At 52.9% G+C, this 15,629-nt stretch overlaps 1 protein-coding gene across 2 annotated transcripts; it reads left to right on the forward strand.

The window, feature by feature from the left end:
- On the forward strand, nt 1-4,627 carry DRD1 (dopamine receptor D1). 2 transcript variants are annotated; one of them, XM_037127936.2, is made up of 2 exons: nt 1-96; nt 1,077-4,627. In XM_037127936.2, exon 2 carries the CDS (start codon nt 1,554-1,556, stop codon nt 2,892-2,894), a length of 1,341 nt encoding a protein of 446 aa, XP_036983831.2. In that variant the 5' UTR covers nt 1-96; nt 1,077-1,553; the 3' UTR covers nt 2,895-4,627. The 2 variants fall into 2 exon arrangements, with proteins under 2 accessions (XP_036983831.2, XP_036983830.2); XM_037127935.2 differs by lacking the exon at nt 1-96 and adding an exon at nt 432-992.
- The last annotated feature ends 11,002 nt before the right edge of the window (nt 4,628-15,629 follow it).

The raw sequence follows: 15,629 nt of genomic DNA on the forward strand, positions 1-15,629 counted from the left end.
CCAGGGCCCCGGGCCGAGAGCGATGCGAGCGCACTCGGGCGCCGCGGAGCGCACGGGGGCCAGTCGCGCCTCTGCGCTAAATCCTGACAGCGTGCGGTGAGTAGAGAGCGGGAGGGGACTTCTCACCCTAGTCGGGGGCACCTGGAGGGAACGCAGGTCTGACGCGTGCGGGCTGGTCTTGTGGTTGGTGTGACTGGGAAAGTGAGCAGGGTCCCTGCTCCCGTCGGTCTTTGAAAAGGGCTTGTGGTCAAGCCCAGGAGGCGCTGGTGGCGGCTGGGCTTTGGTTTCAGGCCACTCGGACTCACTCGCGTTTCGAACACCGGGATTTGCCTCCGGGTCCTGCTGCGTGCTGTCGGAGGGTCTGGGGTTCCTGGGGTTGGGGGGAGGGGTAACCCAGAGCGGGGGGTAACCCAGAGGGGTCACCCGCGGCACAATCCATCCAGGCAAACTAGGTGCGTCTGTCTGTTGCCGGTAACTCTGCCAGTCAAGTGAAGCCCGCCCCCCAGGGCAGGGGAGGGGAGGGGGCGGGGAGGGCTGTGCCCCGCAGGAATCAGCCGGCCTGAGCTCCCTCGGCGCCAGCTCCGCTCTGTCTGCCTCATGTTCCCACAGGCTCCTGGGAGGTAGTGGGCAGTGTCGCGGGAGGTGCAGGTCCCTGCCCCGTGGCGCCAGAAGCCGCTGGAGGGGCACGTGGTGTTCGGCTCACTGGGAGGGGAAGCAAAGGAAAGAAGCTGTCCTTTCCCAAGGCGCTGCGGAGCTTCAGGGAGCCTTCTTCCCAGGTCCTCTGGGCCTTGAATCACCTCTGGCTGTCAGAGGCAAAGGGGCAGCGCTGGCTCTCTGGGGGCCTGGCCGGGGACCCTTTTTCTAAACCCTCTGGAAGATCTTTGCGCATTGGGAGCTGAATCCAGAGTGTGCGTGCAGGGCAGGACTCAGGCGCCTCTCCTGGGCATCTCGAGGAGCTCCGTGGGCTTTGAGAGAGACTGCTCCAAGGCGAGGTAGGTGGCCTGGGAGCGGTTGGGTGGGGCTCGACAGGAGTAGAGATGCGATCTGCTCAAGTCTTGGCGATCTTTACTTTCTAGGGCTTTTGGGAAGCTGCTGCGGAGCCCGGGTTTTGGAGGAGCCAGGCATGTATTTTCAGCTGCGCCTCAGCCCTGAAATGTGACTGCGATTGGCTAGCTTGGCAGAGGCCTCCAGTCTCTGGACCGATAGCTTAGAATATGCTAAAAAGCCAATGCTTCCCACGGGGCATTGAAGGGCCAGCTGGTCTCAGTGACAGTGACCTGAAGCAAGGGAGTCAGAAGACAGATGTAGAGAGCAAGAGGGACTTGCTCTCTCTCGAGGGGATGACCTGGTTCGCCGAGGGCAGGCTCCTGCCACACCATGGTCCCGGCCCTCTGATGGAATTCCGGTGAGGTCCTCCCCCCAGGGGAGCAAGTGGGACTGTGCAAGGGGCTTCCCGGTGACGGAGGACCCCCAGGGCCTGGCTGCCCCCACCCCAGTCCCTGCTAGGGAGCTGGAGGGACATCACAGCCCCCGGGGCACGCTCCCTCGGCAACATGAGGACTCTGAACACTTCCACCATGGACGGGCCCGGGCTGGGGGCGAAGAGGGACTTCTCCTTCCGAGTCCTCACAGCCTGTTTCCTGTCGCTGCTCATCCTGTCCACGCTCCTGGGGAACACACTAGTCTGTGCGGCCGTCATCAGGTTCCGGCACCTGCGGTCCAAGGTGACCAACTTCTTCGTCATCTCCTTGGCCGTCTCGGACCTCTTGGTGGCTGTCCTGGTCATGCCCTGGAAAGCGGTGGCCGAGATCGCCGGCTTCTGGCCCTTTGGGTCCTTCTGTAACATCTGGGTGGCCTTTGACATCATGTGCTCCACCGCGTCCATCCTCAACCTCTGTGTGATCAGCGTGGACCGGTACTGGGCCATCTCCAGCCCCTTCCGGTATGAGAGGAAGATGACCCCCAAGGCGGCCTTCATCCTGATCAGTGTGGCGTGGACTCTGTCCGTGCTCATCTCCTTCATCCCCGTGCAGCTCGGCTGGCACAAGGCGAAGCCCACGGGCCCCTCTGAGGGCAACGCCACGTCCCCGGGCGAGGCCGCGGACAACTGCGATTCCAGCTTGAACAGGACCTATGCCATTTCGTCCTCCCTCATCAGCTTCTACATCCCCGTGGCCATCATGATCGTCACCTACACCAGGATCTACAGGATCGCCCAGAAGCAGATCCGGCGCATCTCGGCCCTGGAGAGGGCGGCGGTGCACGCCAAGAACTGCCAGGCCACCCCGGGGAACGGAAGGCCCGCGGAGTGCTCGCAGCCGGAAAGCTCCTTCAAGATGTCCTTCAAGAGAGAGACCAAGGTCCTGAAGACGCTGTCCGTGATCATGGGGGTGTTCGTGTGCTGCTGGCTCCCGTTCTTCGTCTTGAACTGCATGGTGCCCTTCTGCGGGTCTGGGGAGACCCAGTCCTTCTGCATCGACTCCATTGCCTTCGATGTCTTTGTGTGGTTCGGGTGGGCTAATTCCTCCCTGAACCCCATCATTTATGCCTTTAATGCTGACTTCCGGAAGGCGTTCTCAACTCTCTTGGGGTGCCACAGACTGTGCCCGACGACGAACAATGCCATAGAGACCGTCAGCATCAACAACAACGGGGCCGTGGTCATCTCCAGCCATCACGAGCCACGTGGCTCCATCTCCAAGGACGGCAACCTGGTGTACCTGATCCCACACACCGTGGACTCCTCCGGGGGCCTGAAGAAGGAGGAGGCAGGTGGAAGAGCCAAACCCTGGGAGAGGCCGTCCCCGGCCCTGTCCGTCATTTTGGACTATGACACTGATGTCTCCCTGGGAAAGATCCAGCCCGTCACCCAAAACGGACAGCACTCAACCTGAAGTCTGGGATGAGTCCCCCCAGCCACGCTCATCCCCGAAGCCAGAGGAGGTCTCTCTGGGGCTCGCTGTTAAGACACTGAGGTGAGACTCAGAGACGCCGGGTGAGCCCTCCTCTGCTGGTTTTCCTTCAGCACACGGCTGGCTGTGTTTCAGAACACACCCCGGTGTGTGTTTGGTGTTCTTCCTAGTGAGTCAAAGGGCACACGTGTGAAGCGAGTGGCCCCAGGGGACGTGTCCTGGGCTCCAGAGTTATTTCTAGAAACTGATTGTCATCTTAGGACTTAAAATAGGGCAAAGAATCAACAATGATCAGCGTCACTGAAAAGCTAGTCCTTTCCGGGCAGGGAAGGAGAAGGGCTGGGTTTGCTGTGTACAAACAGGTGCTAACTCCGGCCCCGGCGCAGGTTTCAAGTTGTGAAGGCAGGTGCATGCCTTCATCAGTGCTTTCTAAGAGAAAACCGAGCCTTATCGTGCGAATGGGATTTTTTTTTTTCAGAATCAGGAGATGTTTTGTGGATATTGGCTTTATTTATTGTATCATATGGATATTTTAAACTGACTAGAATAAATCTATATTTATCATATTTAAAAGTAGAAAATAACGAGTTATCTGAGACTTTGCCGTCACATTTTTGCCCATTTAACGAGCACTTTATGAGCTGGTGAGACAGACCCACAGATTCCCTGAGATTCTGAACGCTCACGGGTCACTGCCAGAAGCACAGTGAAGACTGCTAGGAGTTGGAGTTGCGATGACTCCTTTACTTTCTTCTTCACAATAAAAGATGAGGTGAGAGCTGACAAATGCTGTGAATGTTTTTTTTCCTAAACAAGTTGAAAGATTTTTTAAAAATAAAGCATAGTTCCTATTGGATTCAGAATTTTTTAAATGATCAAGCCATTCCTAGGAGAGTAATTTATAGTTCTGTAAATACCTTTTTAAAAAGCCAGCTTACGCAGAACCCAACTCGAAATGTATCATCTTAGCTGGGAATCAAAGGTGAGTACCACTTTGTATTTATGTAAAATAACAGGCCCTCAAATCTTTTCTTATTCCACGGGTCAGATAGCTTCTCCGGGTCAAAGGCTGGCTGTCCTGGTTCGATCGGGGCGGTGAAGACAGTGGGTCTCCTTAACCACAGTCACCACAGTCTCACCAGGGACAGAGGTCGAATCCTGTACCTGCACCTCACCAGGTCAAGCCCAGCCCAGGCTACTTTTTGTAGGACTTTCATCTGAATTTAGAGCTCTTTTTCTTTTTCTTTTTCAAGTCTAAATGTGAAAGGTGTACTGACAGGTAGTGCCTCGTGGTCACCCTCTAGGAAGATGCTGCTGTTGGAACAAACAGGGAGCCCCTCCCCTTCGGGTGAGTGAAGCATCCCAGAACCATCAGCATCTCTTTTGACAAACGCCAGTCCTTTCTCTGTGCTTTGGCATCACATTCCTCTGTCGTCCTCAGGCCTGTAAAAATTATCCCCATCACCCTTGAGAGCTACGAATCCAGGTGGGGGCATTCCAAGGGAACTTCTTTGACAAGCTGACAGAGTTTTCTTGGGGGGAAGCAGTTCTCTTAACCGGGTAGATGGAAAGGGTAGCAGGAAAGCGAGCTGCCGAGAATGACCTCCGGCATCAGGTCTCTGTGATGTAACGCATCGTGAATGTTTTCTTAATGCTGCTGCCTGTATGCTTTCTTACACACAATAAAATTATTTTGTGAACGCAAATCCACCCTGGATGAGCCGTGTCGCATTTATTAAGTGTGTTTTGCACGCAGAAACTTTTCAGACCTACAAGTAAGAAAACATGGGCATTGTCAAGCGTATACGCTACTTTCTTCTTGTGAATGTACGGCACACGTCCCCTTTGCATGTTTAAGCGGGAGGGGCTTTTGATTTGGGCTGTGGGCTCTTGTTGCCTTCGGTCTTAAAGACTTCTCCATTTTTTAAAAGAAACCTTCTCTCCTCGGAGAGAGGAACCCCTCTGGCTTTCACTGCACAGATCTGGAAGGTTGCTAAAAGTCTGTCTTTGCTCTCAGAGTGCCCAAGGACTTAAAGGGATGCAAAAATTACCAAAAAAAATTGTGTCTTGCTAGTGGGTTGTTTTAGACTCTTAGCTTATGGCCGCTGGGTGTGTGGTGTGTGTTTTGGGAGTAAATAGAACAGGATTTTTTTATTTCCTGGAACAAATATACAGGTTGCAATGCTGGGCTTATCAAAATGTCTTACGGAGCACGCCCGTTGATCCTGTTAAACCTGCTCAGTGGATATGCTAACCCCCCTCTTTTTTTTCACCCCGAGGAAGAAGAGTGCCCGAATAGCAGGTGACATGGATATCAAGGGTTAAGTTTATAATTTGGAACATCGCACAACAGATGGTGTGCTTTTAAATTCCATATTTGCCATCCCTGGGCTTCGGCATGTAAGGAACGTGTCTGGAAGGGGCACCCATAGAATGTGATGCCTTTTCTTTCTGCCTCATGACTTTATCCTTTGCAGGATGTCTTAATCCTATGCAACTGAATTTTGTTTTTTAACTCGAAGTCCAGCAATAATGTTCAGGGTTGTCATTGTCCAGCCGGTGGTGGCACGTGGCACAGCAACCTTCCCCATTTATTTTGTTGGCAAAGAGTGGAAAATAAAGATACATCTAGAAATTATGTTAAATACGTAGACAGTCCAGGGTACTGTGGACAAGGCGGTGTTTGGGTTCCTGGCCCCGGGGGATGGATAAAGGGCATCTTACGAAATGTTAATTTTGCTGAGAGACTCTGTCAGAGAGTTTCATTTACAGCCATAAAAGCAGAATGACGATATGACCTTTTCATTTTTAGCTATACTAATGAGCCTTCTTGATGCAACATATCGGGGCAAGACTTTAGCAGCACAGAGACTGTTTAAAGAGGCGTTCTTTGCCCTCTCTGTCTGGGGAGACTCCTTTCTTGGTGCAGAGCTCTTGCTGGCGAGAACAACAGGAAGCCTGTGGAAAGGGGGACTGAATCCCCCGGGCTTCAGTCCATGGATTCACAGTGTATTTAGGAGCATCACTGATTTCTCTTGGGATCTAAGCAAGTCACAGTGCCAGAGGCTCCGCTGTCCCAGTCCATCAAATGGGAGGAGCCACGCCTGTGCATGAACTGTCCAGTGAGGGAGTGCTCCAAAAAGGACACCAATACCTAGTCCAGCCTCGGTGACTTTCTGAATGCTCCCTCCCGGGGGTCTCCATGGCGATGCCACCCCGGGTCTGCACCAGCACCCTTTCAGCCTGTCCCCGGGCCCTAAGAGCCGGTCTGCAGGTGAGGGTCTGGAGCGCAGGAAGCCCCGGCATTGGCTCTGCTTCAGATACCACTCTCACGCCGTGTGAGCGTCCACGCACTTCTGTGCTTCTCTGAGCCTGTTTGCTCATTTCCGAAACGGAAATACACAGGCAGGTTCTCGTGAGGGTCTCAGAAGCTACTGTCCCAAAGGGCAATGGGCACCGGGCCTGGGGGCTCGTGGACCCTGCGTGGGATCTCTGCGGTGAAGGGGTCGATGATACAAGTGGCTGGTGTTAACGGAGCTGCTGGGCATCTGCCTCCTCATGCTTCTGCTTGAAGCACATGGAAATGACTTTGAGAGAACAGGCGGTCTGGGATTCTCCCAGACACCATCTTCCTCGGCTGCAGTTCATCCGCTATTCCAGACGCCAGCGGCTTTTGGCATCTACGTGGTTAAGGCAGTTTTCTTAATTTACCACTGGCCAGTGACTAAATAAGCCTCTCCTCAGTATTTTCATCCAGAATCTACCTGCCTGGCAGAAATTGTTTCAGGAATGATGAGCTGATGGCCGGTCAGCTCCGGGCTGTGGAAACTAGGACCGGTGGATGCTCAGTCAGGCAACTGTGGTCTTTTGAAGGTTGGTGGTACCCGGCGGGTCATGAGACTGCAGTCCGAGGCAGGTTAGATGCACTCTGTGGGGTTCTTTGGGATTTCCTGGAGGGGCCCACGGCAGGTCGGGCTGTCCACATTTTTACAGAGGACCAGGAGGAGGATGAGAGTGCAGAGAACCCCCACTAAGGTTTTGTTACCAGGCCGATCTCGTCCTGTTGCCTTCGGTCCTGGTCAGTAACTTCCGGACGATGTGTGGAGTTTGCAAAAAGCAGCATTTGGTCTTGAGTCTCTTACATCATTCAAGATCTGGGACTTGTAATTTAAACAGCATTAGAGGCTCAAGAGTAATCTCCGACTTAAAAGGGTTTAATGTTTCAATCACTATGAGAAAATGTATAAAACCAGTTAAATTTTTTGCTTGCGCCGAGAGAATAGATACTCTCCCAGCTCTCAAAATGGGCCCATGTTTTCAGCCACGGAAAAGGGGCTTCCCTGACTTGTGTCCACCGCCCAGGCTGTCGCCAGTGGGGATGCCGGCAAGGTGACAGGTGGTGGCAGCTCCGGTGGTGGGTCCTCCGGGGACTGGGTCGTAGGGCAGAGTTTTTTACTGTATTTAAAAAAAAGATGAATACCTTGGATAAACCACATTCCTTGAAAGTAAGGTTTTTCATCTCAGCAATAAGGGGGCCGGGAGAAATTATTTTAAAGACATTTCTGGCCTGGCAGTATTAGATTGGAGACCCATCAGGGACTAGATGAGAGTCCGATACATCTCCCCGACAGGTGTTCGAAGTCCCCCCATTCCCGTTGCCATAGGAAAGCGAAAAAAGAGTTACTTATAAAATGCAAATATGACTGTGTTATGCCCTCACTTAACGTTTTTTGCTGACTCCCAGTTACTTGCAGGAAAAAAATATCAAGCTTGTGCAAGGCCCTTCAGGGTCTTTCTCCCCAGGTTATGAGTATGTTGGGAGTGAAAGCCATCTCATCCTTCAGACCTTTGCTGGGTGAATGAAAGAGTGGGCAAGTGGAAACAGGGGACGCGGGAGCCCCGATTGTGGTGAAGCCTGGCTCTGGGTGGAGGGTGCGCGTGGGTAGGTCTGCCAGGCTCCCCCTGACGTCCAGGGGACCATCTCCACTTGGTCTCTGAGGCCTGCCATTCCCTGGGGCGCGACACGGTCCTGTGGAGGTCATCGTGCACCCGTGTGTGTTTACGGCACATCACGGATGCCAATCAGTGACCTGTCGTGAGCACATTCCCTGATTCAGGCCACGTGCTGGATGCTGGAAATGAACCAGGCAGTGTCCCCACGCCTGAGGACTTGAAAGTAGCGGCAGGTATGCAAACAGACCAGCACCCAAGAATGTTTTTAAAGTGAAAGGTGTGGAGAGTGGAAATGCGTTCTTCCAGGCGGTGCCTACAGCTGTGTCCGCTGGGGTCCCAGCAGCTGCCTCCTCAGCATCTGGCCGAGCACCGGCCATTCATCATCTCGTTCCATCTCCACAGCCACCCTGTGAGGGGGGCATTGCAACTATCATTCCCATTTCACAGACCAAAACAAGGAATACTCAGAAAGGGCGTGGAGTGAGTCCCAGGCCACAGAGCCGGTAAAACATGGGGCGGGTCTGAACATAGGCCTGCCTGCCTTCAAAGCTTATTTTGGGGGGTCATAAACCTGTTCCGTTTACCGGGAACTAGTCCAAACCCAGTGAGTAGCTTGGTAAGGGGGTTTCCATGTCGCCTCAAATATGGGTGGGTGAAAACTGCTTTTTTGTGATTGACACTGTAATTGTATGCAGACGCAGATAATTAAACCCTGTGTATCAATCCCTGTGTCTAGGCTCGGACATTAACAAGACTGTAGTGATGGTCTTTGAGCAGTTGCAGTAGGAGATCTGTGTCCTCGGACAGAGCCCAAGGTCAAAGCCAAGAAGACATTTATTTTTTCCCAAACACAACTCTGTGGGGTTCAGAGATAGAGAGAACGAGGAGATGGCTTAGTCCGGGGTGGAAGCGCTCCGTGTTTGGGGATCAGTTTGGTCAGGGCACACTCATTTTAATTCAGCAGACATCTGTCCACACTTGTGCTGCTTTGGGAGGGGGTCTGGGGAGGGGATGGGGGGTGCTTGGGGAGGGGTTGGTGCTGCTGCGGGTGTGGTGTGTGGAAACGGGGCCTGGGTGGGGGAGGCAGGCCGTGGAGGTGGGCTTGATGGACGGACAGGAGTTTGGCAGAAACAGACGGGGTGGGGGGGAGACCAGTCGAGGTAGGAAGTCCGGCGCCTGCAAACGAGGGGCTGGGGAACTTGCTGGATCAGTTTTTTGGGCACAGGACACGAAGCAGGGATTGAATTTGAACTTAGTAGAACGTTTGGTCCAAATGAGGTCCCACAGGCAATCAGATTAATTGCTTCGGGGCATCTCTGCCCTCTGCAGGGCCCCCGCTCAGTGCATCTGGGTAATTAATCATATGGCACGGTGATCATTGTTGGGCGTGAACAGGAGCCCCGCCCGGCCCCTCAGCCTCCCTGGGGTCAAGTGCGCCGGCTGGCTCACTGCCCTCCAAGAGACTGTGGTGGTGCCCTTTGCTCTTCTTCCCACTGGGACTCCTTCCTCTTCCTCCTTCACCTGTTTGAGCCCCATCTCAGACGTCAACCTCGCTGGGAACCCGTCCTGGCCTTGCCGTCCCCAGGCTGGTGGCCCACTCAAGCACGCGCATCCTGCACCCCTGAGGGACAGGGGTGCTCAGAGATGTCTGTTCCCAGGGCTCAGCATGGCTTGGCACACAGGCGGTGCCCGAGTTAATGCAGCTTGCACATGAATGGACGAATCAATAGCTCTGTGAAAGGTTTAGATTATAGACCTTAATTTTCACCGTGGGCTCTACTCAGCCGAGGTTGTCAGGGCTGGTTTTCTCTGCTAACTTGGGATGCTTTGTCACTGCCACAGTGGCAGGAAGGTTGGAAACACCACGCAGAGGCAGATGCTGGCTCCCTCTCATGTCACGTGCCAGGCTGGAGGGTGATCAGCCCTTTCACATGGGGCAAGAGGAAATGTCAACCAGATGTCACCAGCATGCTCTGAGATGATCCAGCCGCAAGCCTGCTGTTTCGAGACTGAGTTTTTAGGTCAGAGGTGTTTAGCATTATAGACATGTTGACTGTAATTAAGATCATGTGTGGCCCCATTGGTCAGATCCTGCTGTAACACACGCTGCTGTTGGCTGTTGAACTGGGGGTGGGGGGTGAGGGGAAAGGAGGGAGAGGGCACCACACTAATTCTTCCAAAACAGATGTGGGTTTTTCCTGGCTCAATGGTCCAGTTGCTGTAAAACCGTGTGCTCCCAACCCCCCCGTGTTACGAGGGGGATTAGAGAGGACAGGTTCTGGGAGGGGACCAGGGCCAATAAGGTGACATCGTGTTTAAAAAGCCTGGTCACACACAATACTTTCAAAGCAAACACGAATTTTCATGTCATTTCTAGAAAGCATGGATTGTACCCATATTGCAATCTGAGCTTATCTGCTCACTTTTGGGACCATGCAATTCAGAACTTGTGCACTTTGGTGAGGCCGTGCCGAGCAGAGTAGCAGAGCCTTTGGGTCCGGGGACAGGAGACAGACCCTCTGCTGCTCTCTCTGGGGACCATAACCTGATAGAGCTAATTGGGAGGGAAATTTGGTAGGGACAACCCAACTTCAAAACGTGCTCACAGTTTGACCCAGCAATTCCACTTCTGGGAACCTGGCTTCCTTCTCCCTCCCCCGAATGCTCAGTGATGCCTGTGCAAAGGGTGCGGCCAGGCTGGTAAAAGCCCGCCGGCAGCCGAGGAACCCAGTGACAGGGGCATGAAGAACTAACACACTGGATGTCCACGGTACATGCAAGGGAACAAGAAAGGTAGAGTCACGTGCACCGATAGGGAAGGATTTTCATGAAGTGAAAAAGCAAGTCATGAAACAATGTGGGCGATGGGGCCCCTTTCACCTGAAGTCCTGTAAGAAGTATGCATTTTCCATGCAAGGACATAGGAAAGGGTGCGGGGAAAGGTCCACCTCCCTGGAAACGGTGGCGTCTCTGGGCAGAGGAGGGAGCTTCGGGGAGAGCGAGGCGGACAGGTTTCCCTCCTGACGCGATGCAGTTCCAGATCTGCACAGGTAGCTTGTGTTTGGGTGCATCGCAGATGCGATGAGAATGGCGTTTCCGGAAGCGTTAGGAGACAGCCTAACTGTGGTTGCAGGGGGCCTTGGGCACAGCCTTGGAAGTGACGGGACACCTCATGTGCCCCCGTGGGCAGGCGTGAATGTCTCTGGCTGGGGCCAGGAGGGGTCGGGACGGGCTCGAAGATGCTCAGTGAGCAGGTGTCCAGCGGGGCCTCCTGACCGGCCTGCTCCGAAGCCCCTGGGGGAGACCCTCCTCCTCCACCACGTGGGAGTCTCGGTCCCCTCACGTGAGAGGTCCCGTTTTCCTGAGTTTCCACAGGGCCCGTCTTCGTCAGATGACTCACGTCAGTGAGAAAGTAACAGGGCATGTGGCTCTGGGATACGTGAAAGCATTTCGTCCGTTCAGCCTTCGGGAAATGATGAAAAGCACTCGCAGTGGGGTCCTCGGGGCCCCCAGGTTGGGGGTCCATAGTGAGGGCCCATCAGCAGTCCCCCGAGGGGACAACAAGCAACTCTTTGCAGGGCCCTGGACTGTTCTAAGGCCGTTTTAGACCCTACCCGCCTTCCCTGCTGGCTGCAGTGCACTCCCGGCTGACGTGTGGCAATGCTCTCACATCCCTCCTCAACGTAATTTTATTGATGCAAAAAGAATTTTTAAATGTTGTTTTGAAATTATTCATACTTTCAGTTTTGCACTTTTTTTTTTTGCCATGTTTTGGAACCCCTTCCGGTCTGAAATGTTTTTCAGGGCTTTTGTAAAATGCAGAGCTCCGGGGACCTCTGGCCCTTGGCCTTGAACAAACCCCAGCGAGCACTTTCTCCAGGACTGAGGGCAGAAACGCTGGGAGCCATTAGGCGTGGCAGGAGGGGCCACAGCCGCGGCCCCCGCCGAAGTCTCCCTCCCTCGCTCGGGCGAGGCGGTCACTGCTCACGAATGTCAGGTCTCCTCCAACACGCCGTCTACACGTGTTTCAAAGCTGAAGAGCACCCCCCCGCCCCCAGCGTGTGTTCTCCGCTTTCACTTTTTGGGAGGTTTTCAAAATCTATTTTTCTCATCACCGACATAGGCCTTACACGTTTCAGTGGTACTTTTACATGAAATGCCCCCAGAGGCTCGTGTCAGGGACTAGAGGAGCTTCGGGTGGTCATGTCAAGGGTGGTGGGTAAAAGCATGTAGGTCAGGATCGAAGGGGAAGAAGCCCCCTCCTCTGAGTTCCAGTCCCATGCAGAGAAGAAATTTAGTGTGAGGCCTGAGATTCTGGAACCTGGAAGAGACCTGAGCCGAGGGTCCCACGCGGAGGGGAGGCTGAGGCCACACGTGGGTCCGGAAGAGTGGCTGATGGTCACGTGGAGACGTGGGTTGTCAAATCCCGACGCTTCCTTCAGACACAAGCTTGTAGGAGACAGGTCTTCGGGGGCCTGTTCGGAGCACGGGTTCATGCCCACGGCCGAATGCCGGGGAGCTGGAGGCCACGTTCCAGTGGGTCTCTATTTCCCCAGCTCCACGGTGACGAGCGGGGAGGAGGGGGTCGGCTGTCTTTCTCTTGGCTTTCACCCCGACAGTCCTTCAAGCACAGAGGGGCCTGTGGCAGGTTCCAGGTTCGACAGAGAAGGAGGGAGATGGGGGGGGAGAGAGCAGAGCTGGCACCGCAGCTTGGGGCTTGTCGAGAAATAAGTACTGTTTATTTTAGAGTCGTTTCATTTATTTTACTCAAGTTTTTTTTACTCTTGTTTGTTCTGTGACAGTTGTCCCAGTTTCCCACCCCCACTCCCACAGTCAATTCCCACAGTGTCATCTCAGATTTACAGTGCAGTTGCCAAGACGGTGCAGGGAGGTCCCCTGCCCCCAGACCCAGCTTCTCCTGTCTGTGGTCACCCTCTTAGATTAGTGTGGTCACGGTTGGTGAACTGGCACGGAAATCCGCCGGTTCCTCGGGTTGCTTCCGAGTTTACCCAGTGCGCACCTCCTGCTCCGGGCTCCCAGCCAGGGCTCCCGGTCTGGCCCCCCCAGGCTCCGCTCGCCTGTGACACCGTCTCCCACGCCCCTTGCGTTCGGAGGCCGGGGAGTTTTGAGGAGGGCTGCTCTGGTGTTTTGCAGACTGTCCCTCAGCTGAGCGTTGCCTGGTTTTCCTCGCTCCCTTCCAAAGTTAGGACAGCCCTTTTGTCCTCCAACCCTTCCCCGAAATTCGATGGCACAGTTTGCATGCCGTCCTGGAGCATTCTGACCGCCCAAGTGATTTTTAAAAAAATTCTATTTCTTAAGGCACACACACTGTTTGTGCTGTAAAGCGTGTGGGATTCGAGACAGGCCTAATGTCTTATCTCCAACATCCCAACGCCACACAGAGTAGTGTCACTGCTCCGCAAATACCCCTGCGCCTCATCTGCCCTCCCTGTCCACGGCCGGCCTCCCGGCAATCACCGCTCGGTGCAAGTTCTCTCCAGTGCTGCCTCTTCTAGAATGTCACATCTGTGCAATCGTGCACTTGTAACCATCTCAGACTGGCTTCTTTTGCTTATTGAAAGAACTCTTGGCTGCAGCCAGTTTTTGCTGGTCAGGGAAAGAGCTGCTCCACTCACTTGCCTGCAGGGGTTCGTGCAGATGTCGGTTTTCTCGGCAGTCGGGCGGACACCCAGGAGGGCAACTGCCCGTAGACCTCGGGTGGGGGTCGTCCCCTGTGCTCTGTTTTCCGGACGAGACTGGACGGGACCGGACTTCTGTCTCCCTTCGATGTCTGCCTAGGCTTCACTAGTGAGCCCGCCGGGGCTTAGTGCTGTCCTTCTTGGAAGGTTATTAGTTACGGATTTGATTTTTAAAATAGATGGGAGGTTATTTCTTTTCCTTGTATGAGTTTGGTAGTTGTTGTCTTCCAAGAAACTGGCCCATTTTATCGGGATTATCTGATTTGGGGCCAAGGTTGTTTGTAGTATTTTTTTTAAAACCTTTTTAACATCCATGGAATCAGTAGTGATACCCTGTCTGTCGTTTGTGAGACTGCAATTTCTGTCTTCCGTCCTCTTTTTTCTCGGCTTATCAGCTTTTAAAAATCAATTTGATCGATTATTTCAAAGAATCAGCCTTTGGTTTTGTTGATTTTTTTCATGTTTTTCTGTTTTTGGTTTCACTGACATTGATTTCCACTCTTTAGTTTTTATTATTTCTTTCCTTTTGTTTGCTTTAGGCTTCAGTTAGTCTTGGTTCTATAGTTTCCTAAGGCGGAAGCTCAGGTTGATGGTAGGTCTTTCTTTTTTTTTTTAATAATCTATTTATTTATTTATTTTTATTTTTAGAAAGAGGGGAAAGGAAGGAGAAAGAGAGGGAGAGAAACATCAATGTATGGTTGCTTCTCACATGGCTCCCACTGGGGACCAGGCCTGCAACCCAGGCATGTGCCCTGACTAGGAATCGAACTGCGACCCTTTGGTTCACAGCCCACGTTCAATCCACTGAGCTACACCAGCCAGGGCCTGTTTTTCTAATATTTGCATTAATGTTAAAAAATTTTGCTGAACAACAGTTTTTGTTGCATCCCACACATTTTGGCAATTGTATTTCCACTTTCATTTCGTTCAAAATATTTTTAACTTAGCTTCAGACTCCTTTGACCCTTGTGCTATTTAGAAACATACTGTTCAATTTGGAAAAACTGGGGAGTCATCTTTTTGTTATCAATTTCTGGCTTAATTCCATTGTGGTCTGAGAACATACTTTGTATGTTTCTATACCTGAAAAACGTTTAAGGTGTGTTCTGTTCTGTGGCCCATAAAGTGGTCTCTCTTTGTAAATGTTCCACATGAGCCAGAGAAGAGCGTGTATTCTGCTCTCGTCTGTGAAGATTTCTGCACACTCTGTACATAGAAAGAGGCTCAGTGGCGTCGATGCACCCAGGAGCAGGTGCGCCTGTCTAGGTGAGTTAAGTTCACGTCACTTTGCACCTGTAGACCAGCTTTTCCCCTGGGGACTCCTCTCAGGCCATTTGCAAGATTCTCAACAACCTTGTGAGTGCCGGTCCTGCAGAAGAGCAAACTGAGGCTTACGGACGTAATTGCTTGCCTGACATCTGCCTGCCCTCAAGCTCCACACCCAGGACAGCTGGCAACCTTGCTGCTCTTCCCGGCAGGTCGCATCCTGGTTCTGGGATGATTGATTAATTGCAGGTTCAAGGAGGAAGAGCCAGTCCTGTTTTTCAGTGTAGCTGAATTAATCAGTGTGGAAGGCAGCGAGGCTTACATGGGGGGGAATCATCTTTAACATAACAAAAGGAATGTAGGCAGGAGTTGCTTAGTAATAGGGCATGGGGTACAGAATGCGACATTTGAAGTCAAGGGCATGTAGAAGTTAAGTTGCAATGAAAGTTAAGTAGTTGGAGGAATGGGGAAGGAGCTGAAGTTCATTGGTGCTTCTATGTGTCAAGCGCTGTGCTGGGCACTTTCACATCCAGTTCCTCCTGTAATGTCCCTAACAAGCCCATGAAGTGTCCCCGCAACCTCCCTCCCAACTCTGGCCCATTGCAGACTGATGCTTCCAGAGAAGAAAAAGAGGATTCCAGAAAATATGTGGTGGAAAACCTGGAAAGGAATGTGGGTATCGCAGACGCTGGGAGAGGCTCCGTCATCAGGCTTTGGGAAAACACGGGGCAAGAGTATTGGATGTTCCCACTGCCAGTCATCATGGGGCAGGATGTGAGTGGGTCCCAGGGCTGGGGGA

The sequence above is a fragment of the Artibeus jamaicensis genome, unplaced genomic scaffold (assembly GCF_021234435.1).
Source record: "Artibeus jamaicensis isolate MK-2021 breed Jamaican fruit bat unplaced genomic scaffold, CSHL_Jam_final scaffold_3151, whole genome shotgun sequence".
NCBI lineage: Eukaryota > Metazoa > Chordata > Mammalia > Chiroptera > Phyllostomidae > Artibeus > Artibeus jamaicensis.